This window comes from Chrysemys picta, chromosome 14, assembly GCF_011386835.1.
Source record: "Chrysemys picta bellii isolate R12L10 chromosome 14, ASM1138683v2, whole genome shotgun sequence".
NCBI lineage: Eukaryota > Metazoa > Chordata > Testudines > Emydidae > Chrysemys > Chrysemys picta.
Genome location: NC_088804.1, coordinates 11,840,130 through 11,859,724, shown reverse-complemented (window position 1 = coordinate 11,859,724; position 19,595 = coordinate 11,840,130). Strand labels below are relative to the sequence as shown.

Genomic DNA, 19,595 nt, shown 5'->3' with positions numbered 1-19,595 from the left:
TTTTGAAGGATGGAATTTTGAGAGATGATGATAAAACCAGGGACTATTTCTCTTCCTAACTTCAAATCATTTCATAAGAGTCCTGTGCTTGTCACCCTTTAACACACACACACACCCCATTTAATCCTTTCATGATCATTTTAAAAAGCCAGGACATCAAAATGTCATTTTTTTATCAAGATGAATTTAAAGGCTTTGTACCTGCTAGGACCCAAGTTCATGGCTCAGTGTTTCTGCTGCAACAGTTGATGATGTAGCTTTAAGATGTAATCAACTTTTACAAGGGAAACCACAGACCTCTGAGCTCAGGTTCTGGCAGGTAAGTAAAATAAATCATTTTCAACTACATTCAACATTTTAGCCCAGATTTTCATAAGAGTGCCTGCACAAAAGGGTGTACATATCTGCATGCCTAAATTAACACTCAAAATTTCTATGATTGCACATGCTGATGACCAGTTAAGTTTGATTGCCTGCATATGGTGTTGCTGCAGGTATCTGCAAATGCAGTAATTGCATATACAAAATTCACATGGTGGATCTTTATGCCAATATTCTATTTTCCTTCCCAATGCAAAACTCCTATTGACATCAGGGTCAGATCCACACACATAGTGGAATATCAGTATTGAGACTCATTGTGAGAACGTCCAAGCAGAACTGTCCCCTCAGTCAGCTGCAGATTAATATAACCTTATGCTGTAAAATGCATGCCTGAAACAATGGATTTCACTCCGCTACTGGTTACACTGTAGACGCCTCCGGATAGCACAATGTGTGGGGGGGGGGGGATGGGGGAGGGGCTGCAATAAAAATACTGCTGATAGCTTATTCTACTCACAGGGGTAGAGCTGGGAGATATTTAACAGGCTTGTGTTTTTTGTAAACCAGGGTGCTGGAAAGCGAAGAAGGGAGGAAAGGATACCTAGTCTATCCCACCAGCAAGAACCATTCTTCAAGTCAAAAGGGGAGGAAGGCATCACTAAAAGGCAGTGGGAGGAGGATTGACTACATGCTTTACACAGAAGAGGGTGTCTACCTGGAATGGAAAGTGGTGAGTTCTACAGTGAAGTGAACTGTAACTCAGAATGTAAAGTGCTTGGATGGCACACAAGGCCCTGCAGATTTGCTCATAGGGCTAAATTCAAACTCGCATCTCCAAAGGGAACTCACCATTCAGACCCTCTCTCCTGCTTCTGTCCTGGGCAGTCTGGGACTTCTTGGAAGTAAGAGACGGTGCCTTTGAGGTGGGGTGGAGTAAAGAGGTTAACCGGCTACTCAAGTGTTTAAGCAACCTAAGATAATGTTTGCCAAACTTCCATGAGCATGGGCTCTGTTCAAGAACGCATCAGATCTCAAAAATAGGCTCAGTTCAAATGGGTTTGATTCTAATATCTCACATATCCTGGGGGGAGGGATAGCTCAGTGGTTTGAGCATTGGCCTGCTAAACCCAGGGTTGTGAGTTCAGCCCTTGAGGGGGCCACTTGGAGATCTGGGGCAAAATCAGTACTTGGTCCTGCTAGTGAAGACAGGGGGCTGGACTCGATGACCTGTCAAGGTCCCTTCCAGGTCTAGGAGATGGGATATCTTTATTAATTATAATTATACATAGCACCAGTGAGTACATCCTCTACTCTACCTTACTTCATGTTTATATAGTGACTAGCATAATGGAATTCAGTCTTGGTAGGGGCCTCTAGGGTGGTAGTATTATTAGCTACAGTAATACAGATAATACTGCATCCGGATTCTTGGAAAGTAGAAGGATGTTACAAAATAAAAATGGGAATTTTTTTCCCTCCAGCCTTAAATTTGGCAGGGGTAATTTTGGGGGGGCAGAAGGTGCTTTTTCTTATGCCCTCTAGCATTACTCTCTAGTTTTTCATTTGATGGTCACCAGTTTTTGAACTTTTTGTAAAACCTTATAGAATATCCTGGCCAGTGTAACATGATATAATGATAAAACAAATACACGGTGAGTCTGGGAGATCCTCAAAGTAATTTTAAATCTGCTATGTGATACTATATGCAGAGTTGATAAAGCTGCCGATTCTTAAGGCTGCCCGAAATGTCTCATTATAAGGCCACTGAGTGAGGCAGAAGGGAAAAAAAAAATGTGATCACGTACTTAAATATTATCATAATACATGCACACAAGGGATCCAAAATAAGTCTGCATGTAGTTTTTTGTGAAATTATATAATTGGTGCAGATAGTGGCATCCTATGATGCCTGCAGCCGTATGCATAGTGTGTACCATTGGCAGTGGTGAGGAGGAGGGTCACTGATAGCCCCGCTGCCCACTCAGGTTTGGCCTGGCAGCCCTTCAATTATGTCTTTGTGGCCAAAATTAAGTGAGCAGCATTGGGACCACAGTGCACAGGGGTTGCAACACTCCTCAGATTTTAGCCTATGGCTCCTTTGTCACGATGGAGGGGCTAAAAATTGAGTGGCATTATGACCCTGTACACGTAATGTAGGGGCTTTGGGGCCAAACCTGAGTGTGTGGTGACGCCTTGTGCAGCAGGTCGCAACACCAGTTTGGCCCAGCTGTACCGCCTCATTTGCCCCATCATGAGAGAGGGGCAATGGAGCCAAACCTGAGTGGGAAAGGGGTGACCAACACTGCTGCTTTGGGGCCAGCTCCTTCACTAGGGCTCCCTGCCACACAAGGAGTCTGCCCACCCTCGCCCTTCTTCCAGAAGCCTGTGTCCCTCCTCAGAGATGGGAAGTGACACTGCACCTGGGCAGGCCGGGCTGCAAGGTGGGGGCTGAGTGTGGCACAGATTTGGTGGATGAAGCACTGGGATCAGCAGCTGCATTGGGGATGGCTCCACAGGGAGAGATGGTGCATAGCATGGGGAAAAATTGTGGGGGCATCCCTGGAGACCTCAGTAGTTAAAGTTGCTCCAGCACTTCCCAATAGAAGACCACGTTTTTGGTACTTATACTTTTGCCTAACTTCAGTCAATTTGGGCTGAAATTTTCTGTGCCAGATGTCAGCCTGATTTTTTTTTCCCCCAAAAGAATTCAAAGTTCATCTCTTTCTGAGATTGAGGTTAGGGGAAAACATACTTTGTTTTGTCCAGGTTAAAGGATTTGCATAGCCATTTTATTGACAAGCGCTAGCTCCTCCATGCTTTGATGCAGGAGTTTGTAATTTGACCGTGCGGGGGAAGTCTTGTTAGGGTCAGGGGTGTGCCTTTTGCCATCCCTGTGAACAGCTATCCAAATTATGAGCCTCTGAAAGTCTCAGTTCACAGATGCTCACAGACTCATTAAAGTTTGGCAGCTAAACTGTCTGAAGGTTCTGTCTGCACTGGGCATGCACCACCCAAGGGCTGTGGGGACTGAGCAGGACTTTCCCTGCTATTGTTCCTCTTGGCTGCTGGGGACCATTGTGACGCGGGTCCAGAACTGGGAACAGGGAGACTGTCTCCTGTGCTCTGAATATCAAAATGCTCCTGCTGTTGAAGTCCAGTTGTAGCACAGAAGAGGAGAAGGAATCAGCTTGACCTGAATTCAGAGGGGAGAGCCTGGGATGAGGACTGGGACAAGGACAGACTGGAAGGCCAAGTGGCAGAAGGCTCTGTAATAAACTAGAGTACACTCCTCCAAATCTGGGATTGAAAACAGGATTCCTGAGTCTCAGTATTCTTCTAGGGCTAGCAAATAGCTTTGATGCCCACTGGCAAAATGTGTGCCATATCTCCCTCTAGTGGCTGGCCAAAGAGTTTGTCAACTTACTAGTGCTAACAAGCGTTCCTCAAATAGCAGAGGTCTGTGACATAGATTAAAAGTTCTAACCCTGCTGATATCAATATGGTTACACATGACCGAATTTGTTTTTTCCTGTTTTCCTGTGTCCTTAAAAAAAAAACACGTTACATTAAAGAAGGTTGAGGTTGCTAAGCACACAAGAGTTAGGAAATGCCAAAATTAAGGTTGTCTCTACAGCCTTAAATTCAGCCACGTCATGCATATGCATTATGACAGTCTTGAATTACATGAGCACATGCTATTTTTCCCCAAACGGGATACCTGTCTCATCCAGTAGGTGTATATATGTTACAGGTGTAACCTTTGCACTCCAGCAGACAGAACCCCACCCCCAGAGCACTGATTACACTCTCCCCTGGAGCTTTCTGTGGCAGCTTATTCCACCTCTAGCACAGTGGAGCCACTGTCTTTGGGCCCTCTACATCCATGGAAGCAGGGAGACAGGTTTGGGGCTTAAGAAAGTAAACTGGGAGGAGATGTAGGAAATCTAAACCTGGTGCATTTTTAATACCCTGCATTGATTTTTGCACTCCCCTTTTGTTCCTTTGCAGGAAGTGGAAGAGTTCAACTTTATTACACAGTTAGCAGGTTTGACAGACCACCTGCCAGTCGCTATGCGTCTGATGGTATCTACAGGGGAAGAGGATTCTTAAAACTGACCAGCGTAGACAGAAGATTAGAAGAGGAAAGTTTCAATTTATGACCTATATCAGAGGATGGGAAAGAACTTTTCTGGTGCCACGTTAGGAAAGATGACTAGACCTGACCCAGGCTACCCCCTTCCCCCCCGCCCCCCACACACACAACTCAACTGGCTTTCAAGTTCCTTCAAAATGTACCAGCATCGGAGGATATAAAGGGAAGAAATTGTGTGGGTTGGGACTAGTAAAACCATTGTCACAAGTTGGTCAGGCAACAGGGCAGGGCTGTATCTCAACGCTTTCACTGTGGACCGAAAGGAACCAAGATGGAAGTCCTTATTCCTTTTGAACCAGTGCCATTCTTACTAAAACATGTTTTTATACTAATATATAGCACAATTTAGTTTGTAATCCGTCTGTGAGTTAGTGCTGCTCAATGGATTTTTGCATAATATCTTTGTAAAACTAAGCTAAAGCTTTTTTTTCCCCCTCCTTTTCTTTTTCCAAGCCTGTTAATGTCGTAGTAGCATGCCTGCATCAGTAGCATGCGCCCGCATTGCATGCCACTCTAAGATAGTCATTAAGATACCATGGGGGAAATAAGAATAGAAATGGGAATTCAAAATCTGAAACTAGCCAAAGAAAAGCATTCTGGGACTGGCTAAACATTTTCCAATCGACTTGATGGGCTTCAAAACAAAAAGCTGTATCCAATTGGCAGATAAGAATCTTACTTTTTCAAAGTCCTCCATTTAAGGATTATGATTAAAAATCAGACATTGAAGTTTAGGAATCCAGTCTCACAATCCTTACTCCAACTATATTCCCATTAAAATCAACAAGAGTTTTGCTTGAGTAACAGCTCCTGAGTAGAGTACAAGTTTGCGATCCACAGGATATCACTTTTACTTTGAGAAAGAATATGGTCCCCTTTTAATGTCATAGGCTTCCTTTCCCACATTTAGGGCAGTTCTGATTTACAGTGTACGGTAACAGAGAATATTATGGTTATTTTGAATAGATTCACGTGGTACCATTGGTAATACCAGAGTCAATTCTCTACCTTGACTGGATACAATGAATAAGGAAGGCTTTTAACAAACATGCGAGACATAGGAAAAACAAAGGAAGTGACTATTTCGGAGAACAGATGAAGAAAGAGTGTGATTGACAAAAGACTGATTAGGACACTGATTTTCAAAGGAACAAAAAGTGGTGGCAGAATAAAGAAAGAAAAAAAGGGGAAGTGAAATGTGAAGACTTCTGTAAAGGAGAAAATAATTTGTAATGTTTGGAACACAACACTGCATTCTTTGTGCCCTCAGTCTTCGAGTTTTGGCCAGTTAATTTGTATAATTTTGGTGGTGGTTTTCTCTTTCCACTGCACAAACATGTACATCAGCCCCTTTGTTAGCAGAGAGTTCTCTCTTTATTGTCCCATCCCAGTACCCTACCCTTTTCACCTTCCTACCTCCCCGACTCATGTAATTCAAAAGTGGGATTCATAACTGAGCTTCTCGGCCCTTTGTCCATGTAGGGAAGTAAAACGGGGCAAGAGCAAAGGAGGGGATGGAAGCAAAAGCGAACACCACACTAAAGAAATAGGCTTCTCTTCCTAGGGAGAAGAGTATTCTGCTCAAAAGGATACCTCTGGGCCCACACAATCCGCTAATTACCAGGTGCTCCTTAATCCAAGCCATTCATTTCTCCCTAATCTTGTTCCATTTTTACAATGTTTTCCCCATTCTCTACCATAAATACTGAATTCACATCGCATCTGGGCCCAAACATGCACCAGTTTAAACAAACAATTTTTAGCCAACCAGATACAAACATCTCTGTGAACACTTATTGTGCTTTAGTTTAAACCTGCTATAGACTTAAACTGAAATAAGCCTGTTTAAAACAGAAACAAGTCCATGCAGATTCTTGCATCAGTTTAACTACCTAAATTTAAAAACCAAACACTTAGTTAAACCTGTCACTCTGCATGCAGAGAAGCCCTTAGTGTTAATGAAAGAGACAGATTTCACTGGCTAGAGCCAGGCAGGTGCTAGCAAGTTTTCCCCTCACACAGCTCTGCCATTGCACCTCAATCTTGACCCATCACATCCCTCATTTTCCAGTCCAGGGCTCCCTTGAACACATTCTGCCTCTCACAACTGAATTGTGCCAAACTGCATGGGGGGTTGTGACAGATAACAAATGGAGACTAGAAAGAGACCAAATTTAGCATCCCTTTTGGTCTAAACAAGAATTGAAACCAAGTGCCAAGAGGTAGAAGCCGAATGCACTACTTATTTCCTTCTGTAGCTTTCTCTGTATACACAGAGAGTGCGCGTGCACAGTTTCCTGGTTTCTTAGCTCTGCAGTTAACTCAGAAAGACTTTGAAAAAATGCTTGTAATCCTATTTTCTATCTTGCTTGTATTTTATTAACCTTTTTTAAAAAAAAACCACACAGTACCAATAGCAATTTGTGTACTGCCCAGCAGCTATGCTGCCATATTGCTATCAGTAGTAGAACTAAATCTGAGGTACAGTATTTTTCATAGCTTTCCTAACAATGTAAATTAGTTTGATATCAAATTCACTGAGTATCAGTTACAGTTGCTGAATTTATTGACACAATGTGGGATGTAAACAAACAATTACTGCCAATGTTACGCTATTTACAGTAAAAACTAATGTCTAAATTACTTTGTTTAGTTCTGTGAAGTCATGCTGACTCTAAAACACAGGCACTTTCCTTGCCCTTTTGAGATAGGATGAGAGATCTTTTCAATTTTGAAGTAAGCAGTTTCTTAGATTTTGATGTTCTTAATTTTTCAGTGCTCTCTGTTTTTAATGGTTGATAAATGGATAGTTGTAAAACAGTCTCTATTTAAAACAAAACAAAATACACCACTAACCAATATAGTTAGTTGTTACTAATCTTATGGATCTAACTTTGCAAGAGGATGATGCTGGGAGGTGCAGTATTGTGACTCCATTGTACAAATGCTCTTTGCTTTATTGCATCGATCCTGTGCCTTCTGATGCCTTGATACACTTTTGGGATTTAGAAAATGCATTTAGAAGATTGTAGAACACACACTTCCCACTCCAGAGAACAGTGCACCACGTGAAAGAGGAACAGAAACCATATTCTCCACGCTGACTCAAAAAAAAAACACTCAGACAGCCACTCTATTGGCAGAATATCCATCCAAAAAAGCCTTAGAACCCAGGTCATGTGATGGGATATTTTCATTTTCCCTTTTTTTTTTAATAAAATAACTACTACAGGAAATTAAGACGCAAGCAGTTCCTCTAAAATAAATTCCAGTCTGATTAAGGACAGCGTGGCTAGCCCCCTTAGCAATATATAATTTACAAAGGGTTTGAGTTAAACTTTCAACAGATACTCACCCTATTAGGCATAGGAACTTCAGGTCTCTCTAAAGAGTGGGTGATAATACTTCTTTGTGTTTAGTAATGTAACATCATTGAACATCAGTGCCAATTCTTTATGGGATGACTATGGACATTTTAGCTGAAGTGTCACATAATACACACACGCCCTGAAGCTTCTACTTGTGTTACACTCAATTCTCATTTTACAAGAGCAGGAGAATGTTCCTTAAATAAGTATAAACTAAGGACAGCATTTTTAAAAAGGCTTAAGGTGTTAGGTGCCCAAAAGAACAGGCTTTAGCCTTTCTGGGCTCATTCAAATCTGGTTAATCTGCATGATTTGTTTGCTGGCCTGGGGCTCTGAAAGGCATCACTGGACTATATGCAATCAAATGAGATCCCACGCTACAGCCTGCATCAAGCACTGAGGAAGAGTGCTTGTGACATCATGGCTGAATTCCACCTAGTGTAATGTTGTACTTATGAGAGTTATATTTTGGCTAATGTATTCTGATGGAGTTGGCTTAGCATGCAGTTAGACTCAACTTAAGCAACCATTCAAGCTACCAACAAAAAATGGGCTGCTCGATAAAGGTGACCTAATAAAGGTGAATTTTACTCAATATTGGCTTCAAGAAGAGTTGCAGGTACTCTGCATCCTGCTGAACTAAGGTCACTTTGAGGAGAGGATGTTGCCGAATAAAAATTCTCTTTTACACCTCACTGCAATGTCTTGTCCCAGCAGCTGACGCAGCCAGGCCCTGACTCCTACCTGTTGGCTAAAGCATGACGTTTTATTATGGGTCCTGCAATTATTTTCCTTTAAAAAGTTGTTGTTTTTTTTAAATGGCACTTGTCCAGTGATTCAGATTAAACAGATCTGACTGTCCTCAGGTTAATATGAGCCACTCCCAGGCCACTTTTGGTTGGCCTGAGTTCATCCCAGCTCAGAAAATTATTTTCCCCCTCTCCTGCTCGGTCAAGAGGGATGAAAGGCGAGGAACGCATAGGAGTCAAGAGTGTTGAAGAATTTCTGGCTCTCCTCCATCACGACGAGGGTCACTAAAAATAGGTATTAAGATTGTCCATAATCATCTTGTTTTAAATATGACTATTAATCTTGATGTTTTTTAAATATTGTATTAATGCTGAGGTTTAGAAACCCAATATAAAAATGACTTTTTTATTTCAATGATTTTTTTTTTGGTATTGTATCCTTCTGGGACCTAATGTTTTTATATGGTAAGCACACAGCTGACATTTTGTTATAAATGTATAAAAAACAAGAAACCAAACATGTTCATTGTTTTCTTTGCCTGTAAGAAAACCACAGTCTAACACCTGATAAAAACGAGATATTTGGGGGGAAAAATAGCTTTTTTCTTTACTGGTGCTGAAAGGAATTAATGGTTGATGCAAACAAGATAATAAAATTTCAAGGCTCAAACATTTCTCTGCAGTCCACTTATTACTTTGGTTTCAATGTGTTGGAGTCTAAAAATATTAATGCTGAAAAGAGTCTAATGCAGCTGATAAAACTATGATACAAACATACATAGGAAGACATTAGATTGCAGAGCTCTTCGTGACGGGAACTAAACTACTGAAGGAAGGGAGAAAAAGTATTAGCCCTATTTTATAGATGGAGGGATCAGTAGCACAGAGATTAAGTGACTTTCACAGCATCCCCCAGGAAATCTAGGGTAGCATTGAACCTAGATTTCTCAAGTTCCGGTCCAGTGCCTTAGCCACAAGACCATCTTCCTTCCTCTTTCTATAATAGATGCTAATTGCAAAGGAAAACTTCACAGAGCCAGTGTTTCTTGGTATATAATTGTAAATCTTGGTACCTCTGTGACTTTAGTCCAATCCCTGAACTAGTTAGTATAGATTCAAAAAAAGCCTGTGCTTCGAGTCAATTCAGTTAAAATTAATCAAAAACTACATGAGTGTTCAGCGTTCAGTTTCTATTGACTCACTTCACTTTACTAAGAAGAGAATCCACTATGGTGTTTCAGCCCTTTTTGCCCACTCCCAAAAGCACCTGAAAAGAACCCTACTAGAATTTTTTTTTATTCTTTGATCACAGAAAAAGAAATCACTAGACTACAAGCCAATAAGAATGTGTACAGTGCATGCATTTCTTTTAATTAGCTAGGAAGGGACCTTTTCATCTTGTGAAACAGGAAATCAGAGACTGGCCCCTGTAGCCTGCTCCCTTATTACCTCCTTGATCCTGTCTGCACCCTACTGTCACTGTTGCACCTTGGGTTGGCAGGCAGTTTGACCATTGCTGTGATGAACCCCTGGGGTGTCAGACTTACTCCTTCCTTGACATTCTTCTTGGTCTGTACCTCTTCACCACCTGCAAACTTCTCTCTTTACCAGCAGCAGTGTTAGCTCTCACATGTTATTGTTTTGCACTGCAATAGGACCTAGTGGTCCCAATCAAGATTAGGTCCCCGCCGTCACAGGCATTATGGAAACACACAGATACAATCTCTGTCCCAGACAGTTTACAATCTAATTAGTTAAAGGCTTATACAACACTTCATATGTATAAAGCACTATGACAGAATTATAGCACTGCTAAGAATTATAATTCCCTCCTTCTCCCCAGTTTTTAATTTGGTTAATTATGAGTTTATGCACAGCACCCTGAGCATCATAGAAATGGGGCTGCTTTATGCATTTATACTCAATTAGCCTCAGTTAGCTTCTAACTGCCCGAAGCTGGGTGTGGATGACAGGAGATGGATCGCTCAATGATTGCATGTTCTGTTCATTCCCTCTGAAGCACCTGGCATTGACCACTGTCAGAAGACAGGATACTGGGTTAGATAGACCATTGGTCTGACCCAATGTGGCCATTCTTATGTTCAATTATCTCACCACACAGGATGGGGCTGTAGAATTCTTCACAACAGTTCTGAGCACATATTCTCTTCATTCTCATTAAGTTGAGAGCCTGCCTGAAAACTTATTTCTTGCCAACTTCAAATGGTCATTTGATTACAAAACCGGGGGGGTACCTCCCACTTGCAGGTTTGCTGAAGACAGACTCCTGCTGACTCTGTCCCTGTGGCAGTGTTCAAAAGTCCACTTTTAACCTCACTCATTTCCCAAATGAGTCTCTGTTATAGATTATTTCACTTACTTATATACCCCTCCACTTCCATACCTTCTTCCTCCTCTCTCTCATGTCAATTGGCCTTTGGTTCCCAGAACTTAGCATCACTGGAAATGAAAAACATTGGCATCTGCTTCAGGTGCACACTATTTGAAACTGGAAGTGACACAAAGCATCCCCTTATATACATTACTCCTGGGGGAATTCTGCGCCAAAAAATTAAAAATTCTGCACACAATATTTTAGAATTTGACAAATAAAATATGCAGAAATGACAATATAATCACGAGTTTCAATTATTTTTGGTCATTTATTTCAAAATACCTGTCAGCAAGTACATCTAACAATACAGACAACAAAAAAGATTCAGGAAATGTTTTTTGACAAATAGATTCCTTACTAGGCATATTAATACAGAACTCTGAATAATAATTCATTTAAACTACAATACAGAACCGTATTTCCCCACACCCCTCAGAACCGATGCAAAGGCTTGGGGGAGTCAGGGGTAATGGAGGAGCTGAGGGAGAGGAAGGTAAATTGCTGGGAAGGAGCTTAGGTGTGAACTTGGAGGATTGTGGGTATTGGTGGGAAAAGTATGGAACAGGGTTGTTGTTGTTTTTTGGGGGGGGGGGGGAGGGGGATTGTTAGGGAGCTTTCCCCATGCTGACCCCTAGCCTCTCCCATTCAGTCAGGCACATCTGTCCGTCCCGTCCCCCCCCCCCCCCCCCATGTTCCTGCACTCCCTATGTATCCTTGCATCCCCTGTCCATGTGTCTCTGCCTCCACCCCCACTCCCCCTATCCCCACATGGCCCTGCATCCCCTCCCTCATCCCTGTGTCCCCGTACCCCCTCCCCATCTCTGTGCTCCCACCCAGCCAGTCTCCTGTCCCTATGTGTCCCTGTACCCCTCCCCCATCCCCATGTGTCTCTGTGCCCCTACTCAGCCACCCCTATCCTATGTAGCTCTGCACCTCCTCCCCCATGTGGCCCTGCTCCTCCCTCCCCCTTGGCCCTGTGCCTCCACTCCCATTCAGCCCCTGCCCCAGTCTGTCCTCCCTCACTAGCCCTTATGAGCCCCCGTCTGACCGCACCCCCACCACTCCACGCGGTCTCCTGATCTGGCCTGACAGGTGCTGTAAAGAGGGCAGGCTCTTTCTCTTCCTTAACTGTCCGGGAGCTGCTGCTTTGTTCTATCACCACAGTGCCCTCTGGTGGGCAAAAGGCAGAACTGCAGCAACATTTCAGCAGAAGCTTTTTTTCTGCACAAAAAAATAAAAATAAGTGTAGCTCATTAATTATGCACATGTGCAGTAGTGCAGAATTCCCCCAGGAGTCATATAAAAACACTAGAGTAAAACCCCAAAGCACCACTATCTCTAATTTATTGTGTAGCATTTTGCATTGTTGCTGTAGTACAACAGTAGTTTTTACCTCCCATTTTGGCAGGTTCCCGCCCCCTCCCACCCCACATTTATATAAAGACCCTCGCTCAAAAAATCAGTAGAATCTGAATCTGCAAAAGGAAGAATTCTATTTCACCCTCCATACTGTATGTGTGTAGGATGGGTGTATAATTCAGGCCAGTTCACTGCTCAGAGTGCTCACAAGTGTGTCAATTAACATTAGCTGTAGAGATAAATTTTGTGGTGTGGACGCGTGCTGACTGCAAAATGGGAAATAGGACCAGACCATTTCACACAGCCCACCAAATATTCCCATAGTAAGAAAAGTTGGTTCAAATCTCTATCAGGTTAAGTAGCAAACAACAACCTAGGCTGTATCTCCCATTACAGACTTCTAGAGTCATCCAGTCCCCACCGAGGAAGAGCTTTTAAAAACATTTTAAAAGTAGATACAAATGCGCAACACCTAAATTAGCAGAGCTTTGCACAAAACCCGAACCGAACACTGCAAATCATGATGTAACATAGTCACGTTAATATCACCCAGTAAACTTGTAAACTCAACCTCACACTGGAAAAGCAAACAGCAGACACACGTTTGCCTCTGACACTTTTGCAAAGCATAGCAACAGGAAACGTCAGTCTGATGAGCTTTGGAGGGAACCCTAATGCATTCTTCACTGCTGTGCTGTCATTAGCATAGTGAATATTGATGTCTCTGACCACTTTTCATCTAGCTAAAATGGAATTTGCCTCACAGATACGTATGCCAAGCACTGTATTAGCTAGTAATTGATACAAATCCATTTGCTTTCACTATATGAAATGCAGGGGTTATTACTAGCTTACTGCTATATTGTGTCAGAGGAGCTGTGCAGCTTGCAAATAATGGTGAAGGATAGGAGTGCATTTCCAAAGAGGAAAAGGATTACAATTTAACCTTGTTAAACCACTGACCCGTGTGAATGCCAAGCAGGATAATGTGTGCACATGGTACAGTGCAGCATGCTGACTATGGGATGAGCGTGCCTGTATCAACAAACAGCTTTAATAATTATAGAAGAGTTTCAGATTATGGACAAAATGGCAGACACACCCCATATGGGAAAGAGAAAACTTTACAATGGGTAAAGGACTAAACAGTGGTTTCATGATCACGGCATAAAGTAGCAAAGTGTGTCAGTAGTTCAGGGTACAGATTTTAAAAACTGGAACTACAAATATAATGAAAACTACAAGCTATGTGCCTAACATTGCCTCAGTCATTTTTGCTTTTGTGTTGTAATCCTTTCCCCCACCCTTCATTTGCTTTTGTTTAAAATTGTAAACCCTTCAGGCCCAGGAACTGTTCTCTTACAATTCTGTGCTCTATTTATATGATGAAGCAATACAGTCATTCTAAACTATTGTAGTTACCACGGCACCCATATCACCTTATGCTGGGATCCCATTGAGCGCTCACATACTCAGTATGGGCTAGCTCAGTTCTTGAATGGGAGACCTCCAAAGAATAGCTGGGTACTTGTGGAAAGTGATGGATTCACTGTTCAGTAGAAAGAACAGGAGTACTTGTGGCACCTTAGAGACTAACAAATTTATTTGAGCATAAGCTTTCGTGGGCTACAGCCCACTTCATCGGATGCATAGAATGGAACATATAGTAAGAAGAGCTATATACATACAGAGAACATGAAAAAGTGGAAGTAGCCATACCAACTGTAAGAGGCTAATTAAGATGAGCTATTATCAGCAGTAGAAAAAAAAAACATTTGTAGTGATAATGTTCTCTGTATATATATATATCTTCTTACTGTATGTTCCATTCTATGCATCTGATGAAGTGGGCTGTAGCCCACAAAAGCTTATGCTCAGATAAATGTGTTAGTCTCTAAGGTGCCACAAGTACTCCTGTTCTTTTTGCGGATTCAGACTAACACGGCTGCTACTCTGAAAACTGTTCAGTAGGTGGCACTTGTCCATATAAGCATGAATTCTGAATGAATCCTGCAGTGGAATGTAAGAGGCAACGTGATGGTGAAGGTGCCGTCTTTCACATGGGTTGGAAGCAGAGATCCTGACTATTTTTTTAATTAAAGATGCCAAGGAATCACAAGAGTTTTGGGGTATTGTTAACTTCAGCATCCTGGCCAAATTACAATTTCGATAACATTCTTGGTACCTAAATTCTCTCTACTATTTCAACTGAGTACATTATTCTTCACTTCTTGGTTTAAACTACAATTGTGTAGTGTTGCAGTGTGCTGCTAAATACTTGATACATGCCAATCAAGAAGTGGTTGCATTTCATTGGTGGTTAAAGTGATATCTTTGGGTGAAATCCTGGCCCTGCTGAAGTCAGAACTCCCACTGAGTGTTTGTTATGTCAGATGATTAAGCACATAAAGCCCTTTGGAATCCCAAGGGATGAATGGCAGGACACATACAAGACACTACTTAAGTGAAATTTATCCTTAGTCTAATAGGATGCCAGCAACTGTGCTCAAAATACTTTGCTAATGACATTTACTATTTTCCAATGTACTCAAACTAATCCTCTGTACTAACCTATCCCCAAAATAAAGTTGTTTATAAAAATGGCAGTTCAGACTCTGGTCAAAATCTCTTTTTGGTTACATATAATTTCCCTTTGCGATGTTTGCTGGAGAAGCTATTTGTAGCCATGGTACACTCTGCTTTCTAATAGAGAGGGTCTTGTAGTTCACAGCAAGGACCTTATGCTATAGTTGCTTCTTTAACTACTTGGAACGGGATTGCGTGAGGGGGACTCTTGGCAAATAGGACACATTGCTGCTTACCCCAGTGAGGAATTCTCCACTAACCCTCAATTGGCCTCTAGTATGTTTCCACCTCACCTTGGAACCCTTCCCAGCTCTGCTATTCTATGGACCGACTGTTTGCTCCACTGTTAAACGCCACATTTACATGTTCTAACTTACGTGTTGACAGAAATAATAGCGGATAAATATTGTATGGCCAGTCAAAAAATCAAGTTTCTGTCCATCCAAAGCACTCAGGTGTACTGGATTTTTGCAGAACATTCCACATTTCAGCTAAATCAGCATGTCCACTAAACCTTAAGAGGAGCTACATACACACAAAGAGGTCAAGAGGGGAAAAGGCCCATTGGTTTGCCCTGAAAATCATTCATTTAGAGAATACGCAAACTGCTGGCCAAAGACATTCCAAGGGAAAAATCAAAGAGGAGGCCATTTGCATGCATCTTCCTGCTGGGGGGGGGGGGGGGGAAAGGGAACTGTTCCTCCTGGAAGTGTTTTTCCATTTCTTTAATCATGGATAACCCCCGGGTTCCCCCCCAGGTTTTAGCTATTCAGGGCCAGACCCAATCAGGGTCCAAGACAACTCAATGAAACACAGTGATTATTCTAATCAAGTTTGTTGCTTAGGACTAGAAAGGTGTGCCTTTACCATTGTCTCATGACAGAGGCAAAAAGCACCAACAACCTTCCTCCTTCTTTCATAAGTTTGGTGCCCAGTTGTGGCAACTCTGGTAGGGTCGGAGAGCGGCCTCTAGAGCCTGGTTCAAGATCTACAATCAAGTAGACAAGGAGGTAGATGCAGAGCTGGAATCCTGAGTCTCCTTGGGGTGAGTCCACTCTGTGAGGACATCATTTCTGGCTCCCTGACAGCACGGATAACCTGTGCATGGTAACGGGTTAGTGGTGCTCTTGTCCAAGAGTTCGTGAACTGTTGTAGCAAAAAGAGATTGTCAGATCAGCAATGGTGTCAGCAGGAGTGAGATCCCTCCCCTGACTACGAGCAGACCTTTTCGTTGGCACTGTATGTTGCTTCCTGACTGAGAATGGGGTACCAGTCAACCAGAGATGTAACAGGTTGGTTTCATCTGGTCACAGCTCTCCAGGCAGACGTAACAGTAACGGCATCTCAAAGGTCTGGCAGAACTACGTGCACTAGCATATACAGCCTGGAGACTGGGGTATAGTTCAAGCAGCCCCAAGTAATAAGAGTGGCAAAATTCAGCTCCACGTCAATAAGCGGAGTGTGGTGACTGAGCCCCCAGACCACACAGCAATTTTCAGCTAGAGCAAACAGCAGAGCCAAAATAGATGTACGAAGGACTGAAGGGTCTGCTCCCCAGGAGGTTCCCGGTAGTTTTCTTTTCAAGGTGATATGGAAAAATTCTTCATTTTCAGGTGTTCCTGGCGAGGGCAATATGTCAGGCTACAGTCAAGTTTTACTCCCAAATATGTGATAGCTGGTGGGAATGGCAATAGCCATCCTTGGACATGGATTGAGATGAGCTGATTGGCAAGATGATTGTTTAGGTGGAAAGTAGTTGCCCCTCTCTTGGTTTCACTAAAAATTACTTTCCATTGCTGAAAGTAAGTGGACAAAGTATCCATGTCTTGTCTGAGATTCTCTCCAATCCTGTGCTAGTTGTTTCCAGTGTCACCAATACAGATGTCATCAGCATACAGTTTTCAGCCTGTTTTTCAGGAAGGTTGTACGTGTATATATTGAACAAACAGAGGCAAAATTGACCCTTGTGGAGGGCCACTGTGGAGCTGTTTAAGGCAATTGATTTTCTTCTTCACTTGCAGGATGAAGCTTTGGTTATGAATAATTTCTTGGATGAACTGCACCATCAGCCTACAAGGAATATATGCAGCATTCTGGCAGTCAAGACGACGCACCACACAGCACTGGAGGCTGCTGTCGGATCAACCAGCACTGCACCAATTCTATTTCCTTTTTCAAGTGTATTTTCTATGTCTTGAGTCATACGAGCTCTTGGGTGCATCGTCCTCTCCTGAATCGAGTCTGAATGTGAGATTTGACTACCTCATTAGTCTGCATCAATATTAGCCTCTCCATCAGTTTATAGGTAACAAAAGGCAGAGAAACTGGTTGGTAGCTCTTTGGTCTGTCACAGCTGTTCCCAAGCCGGGGAAACCATTAACAGCTATAACCTTTGCTCTGCAAGAGACTTTTGAATGTTATAATCCTAGGGGGCAACAAAAATCAAAGCAGCCATCTCTTGGTGATTGGGTCAAAGTGAGAGATGACCTAGTTGTGGAGGTTATCTAGACCAGGAGCCTTGTTAGGCTGCAGTTGATGCATAGCCAGGTCAAGCTCTTGAACAGTAAAAGGAAACATCAGGTTTGCGTCCACACTCATAGCCTTCCATCTCTCAACAACCAACATTTTAACTACGTCTCAAAGTTTTGTCTTGAACAGGGATTTTGCCATTGGCCACCAGCTGTGATGCAATGGAGTTTGCTGTGACTGGGTATTCTCTCTTGCCCAGACTAAAATCTCAGCTCAGTCTCTTAATAGTTTGTCAGGCTTTGAAGTGAATGCATTCCGGGCACAACGTGGTAACAGTATCTTTCCATCGCTCTTGCCTGGTTTGATCATAAAGGTGAAAATGGTCTCTACTTTTATCAAAAGCCTCCTTTTCGTTCTTGCTGGATCTAAATTCCTGGTATAAGCTGGTTGCATCAGATGACCATCCAGTAATAAATTGTTGATGAAATCGCTGTATAGATTTCTTTACAGCGGCCAGAACTTTATTGCAGACACTGATGTTTTTTGGAATATCTGATTCTGAGTCTTTACCCACAAGAGACTCCAACTTGGATTGGAACAGATCCCAGATTGCTTTCTGGAAATTCCACTGAGGTTTGTGGAGAGTGCTTGTTGATGGATTTGCATGTCTCTTGTGATCAGGCATGGCTGATGCTGGAATCGAGGAAACTTATCAAGCACTTTACACTATGACCACAAGGTGTTGTCTAGATGTAGAAAAGGAAAAGTTAAGAAAAGAACTCAAGGTCTTTATGTCACTGTAGAAAGTGCGTGGCTGCATAGGATCACATAGAAGCTGCAGGCCAACCACCAATGGCCACTCCTCTAGCTTTACTTTATCCACATCATTAACAGGGCATACTGAGTGGGAATTATGTGAATTAAAATTGCCACATTAGACTGAAGGTCCTGAGAAGGCGGGTAAGACAACAGTAGGCCAGTTAAAAGTTTGTAGATGTTAGTAACAAAAAATCAGGTCCTTCACTTTTATAGCCTACCAATCAATGACATCATTTGGATCTGATGCTGGAATACCTTCCCTAACATAGGATGCCATTTTGTATTGTCTGTGATGGAAGTGAGAGACAACATCAAAGCCAAGAACTGATAGTTGAGTCTGAGTAGTAGAGTGTGTTTCCTGAAACAAGATGATGTGCGCTTTGTATTCTGCAGACAGCTGGAGGAGGACATCCCTCTTAGCCACAGAGATTCCCTCAATATTGAGGTGCACCACCTTGAGAGCTGATCCCAGCACCAAGATTTGTGATGACAGCCTTGCAAAGCTTCCCCATATGGCCCCAGACCTAGACACTGCCTGAGAAGGGAGTTTTGCCAAGAGGATTTGATAAATCAGTGCACCTCCTTACTGCACTAGCAATCCCAGTACAGGGCTTTTTGAGGAAGGTACAGTTCCCAGAACAATGGGATCCTGGTCCATGACTAGGACTCCTAGGTGCAATTCTAATACAAATAATAAATTTAAGAGGGGAGGGAATTATTTGTTGCTTTCATTTATTAGCTGGCTGAATTAGTTTATCATCTGTACAGGGAGATACAGAAGGGAGAACTGCCACCTGACCACCTTCAGATGAATTCCCTTCCAGTGTGCAGTCGGCCAGGCAAGTGCAAGAAGGTGGCACTTGAAACTCCCTGTTCTGGCTGGGATCAACCCAGCCCTCTTCTGCCATGGGAGAATTCACAGATCCTGTTGAACACCTAAAACTTCTTGTTTTTTAAGTGGGACAACTGTTCTCTTCTGAGCCCTGATGAGGAATGTTCAATGTTGAGTTTCCTAGCTACCTTGGAACCACTCCAGTTGTGCATGTTTCTGAGAAGAACAGCAGGTCTAGTTCTGCTTATGAAAAGTACAAGTTTAAATATGTTATTCAAACGGTACCTTTTGCTTTACTATAATTTTCTTGCTATTGCTAATAAATCTTATTTTAAACAATTATTTTATCTGAAGTCCATTGGCTGGTCAGGTAATTTCATGCAGGCTGCCTCAAAAGACAGCAAAATCTCTCAACTCTAAGAAGAGGTAAAGAAGGTTACAGGGTGTGTGAAGCCCTGAGTCCCATTGAGGAAGTCAGTTTAAGGGGCATGGACAGAGTTGTCTTCTCTTCTTAAGCTCCATAATAAATGGCTATGGGTGT

General features: G+C 42.5%; 2 protein-coding genes across 5 annotated transcripts in view; one reads left to right on the top strand and one right to left on the bottom strand.

The window, feature by feature from the left end:
* Positions 1-9,264, top strand: part of SMPD3 (sphingomyelin phosphodiesterase 3) — a 245,056-nt gene extending 235,792 nt beyond the window's left edge. For all 4 annotated transcript variants that reach the window (XM_065567586.1, XM_065567587.1, XM_065567588.1 and 1 more), the window contains 2 exons: positions 892-1,054; positions 4,333-9,264. In XM_065567586.1, coding sequence (XP_065423658.1) covers positions 892-1,054; positions 4,333-4,434 — 265 coding nt within the window. In that variant the 3' untranslated portion in view covers positions 4,435-9,264. The remainder of the gene's footprint in view (positions 1-891; positions 1,055-4,332) is intronic.
* PRMT7 (protein arginine methyltransferase 7) overlaps positions 1-19,595 on the bottom strand; it is an 82,664-nt gene that overhangs the window by 7,930 nt on the left and 55,139 nt on the right. The gene's annotated exons all lie outside the window — the stretch shown is intronic.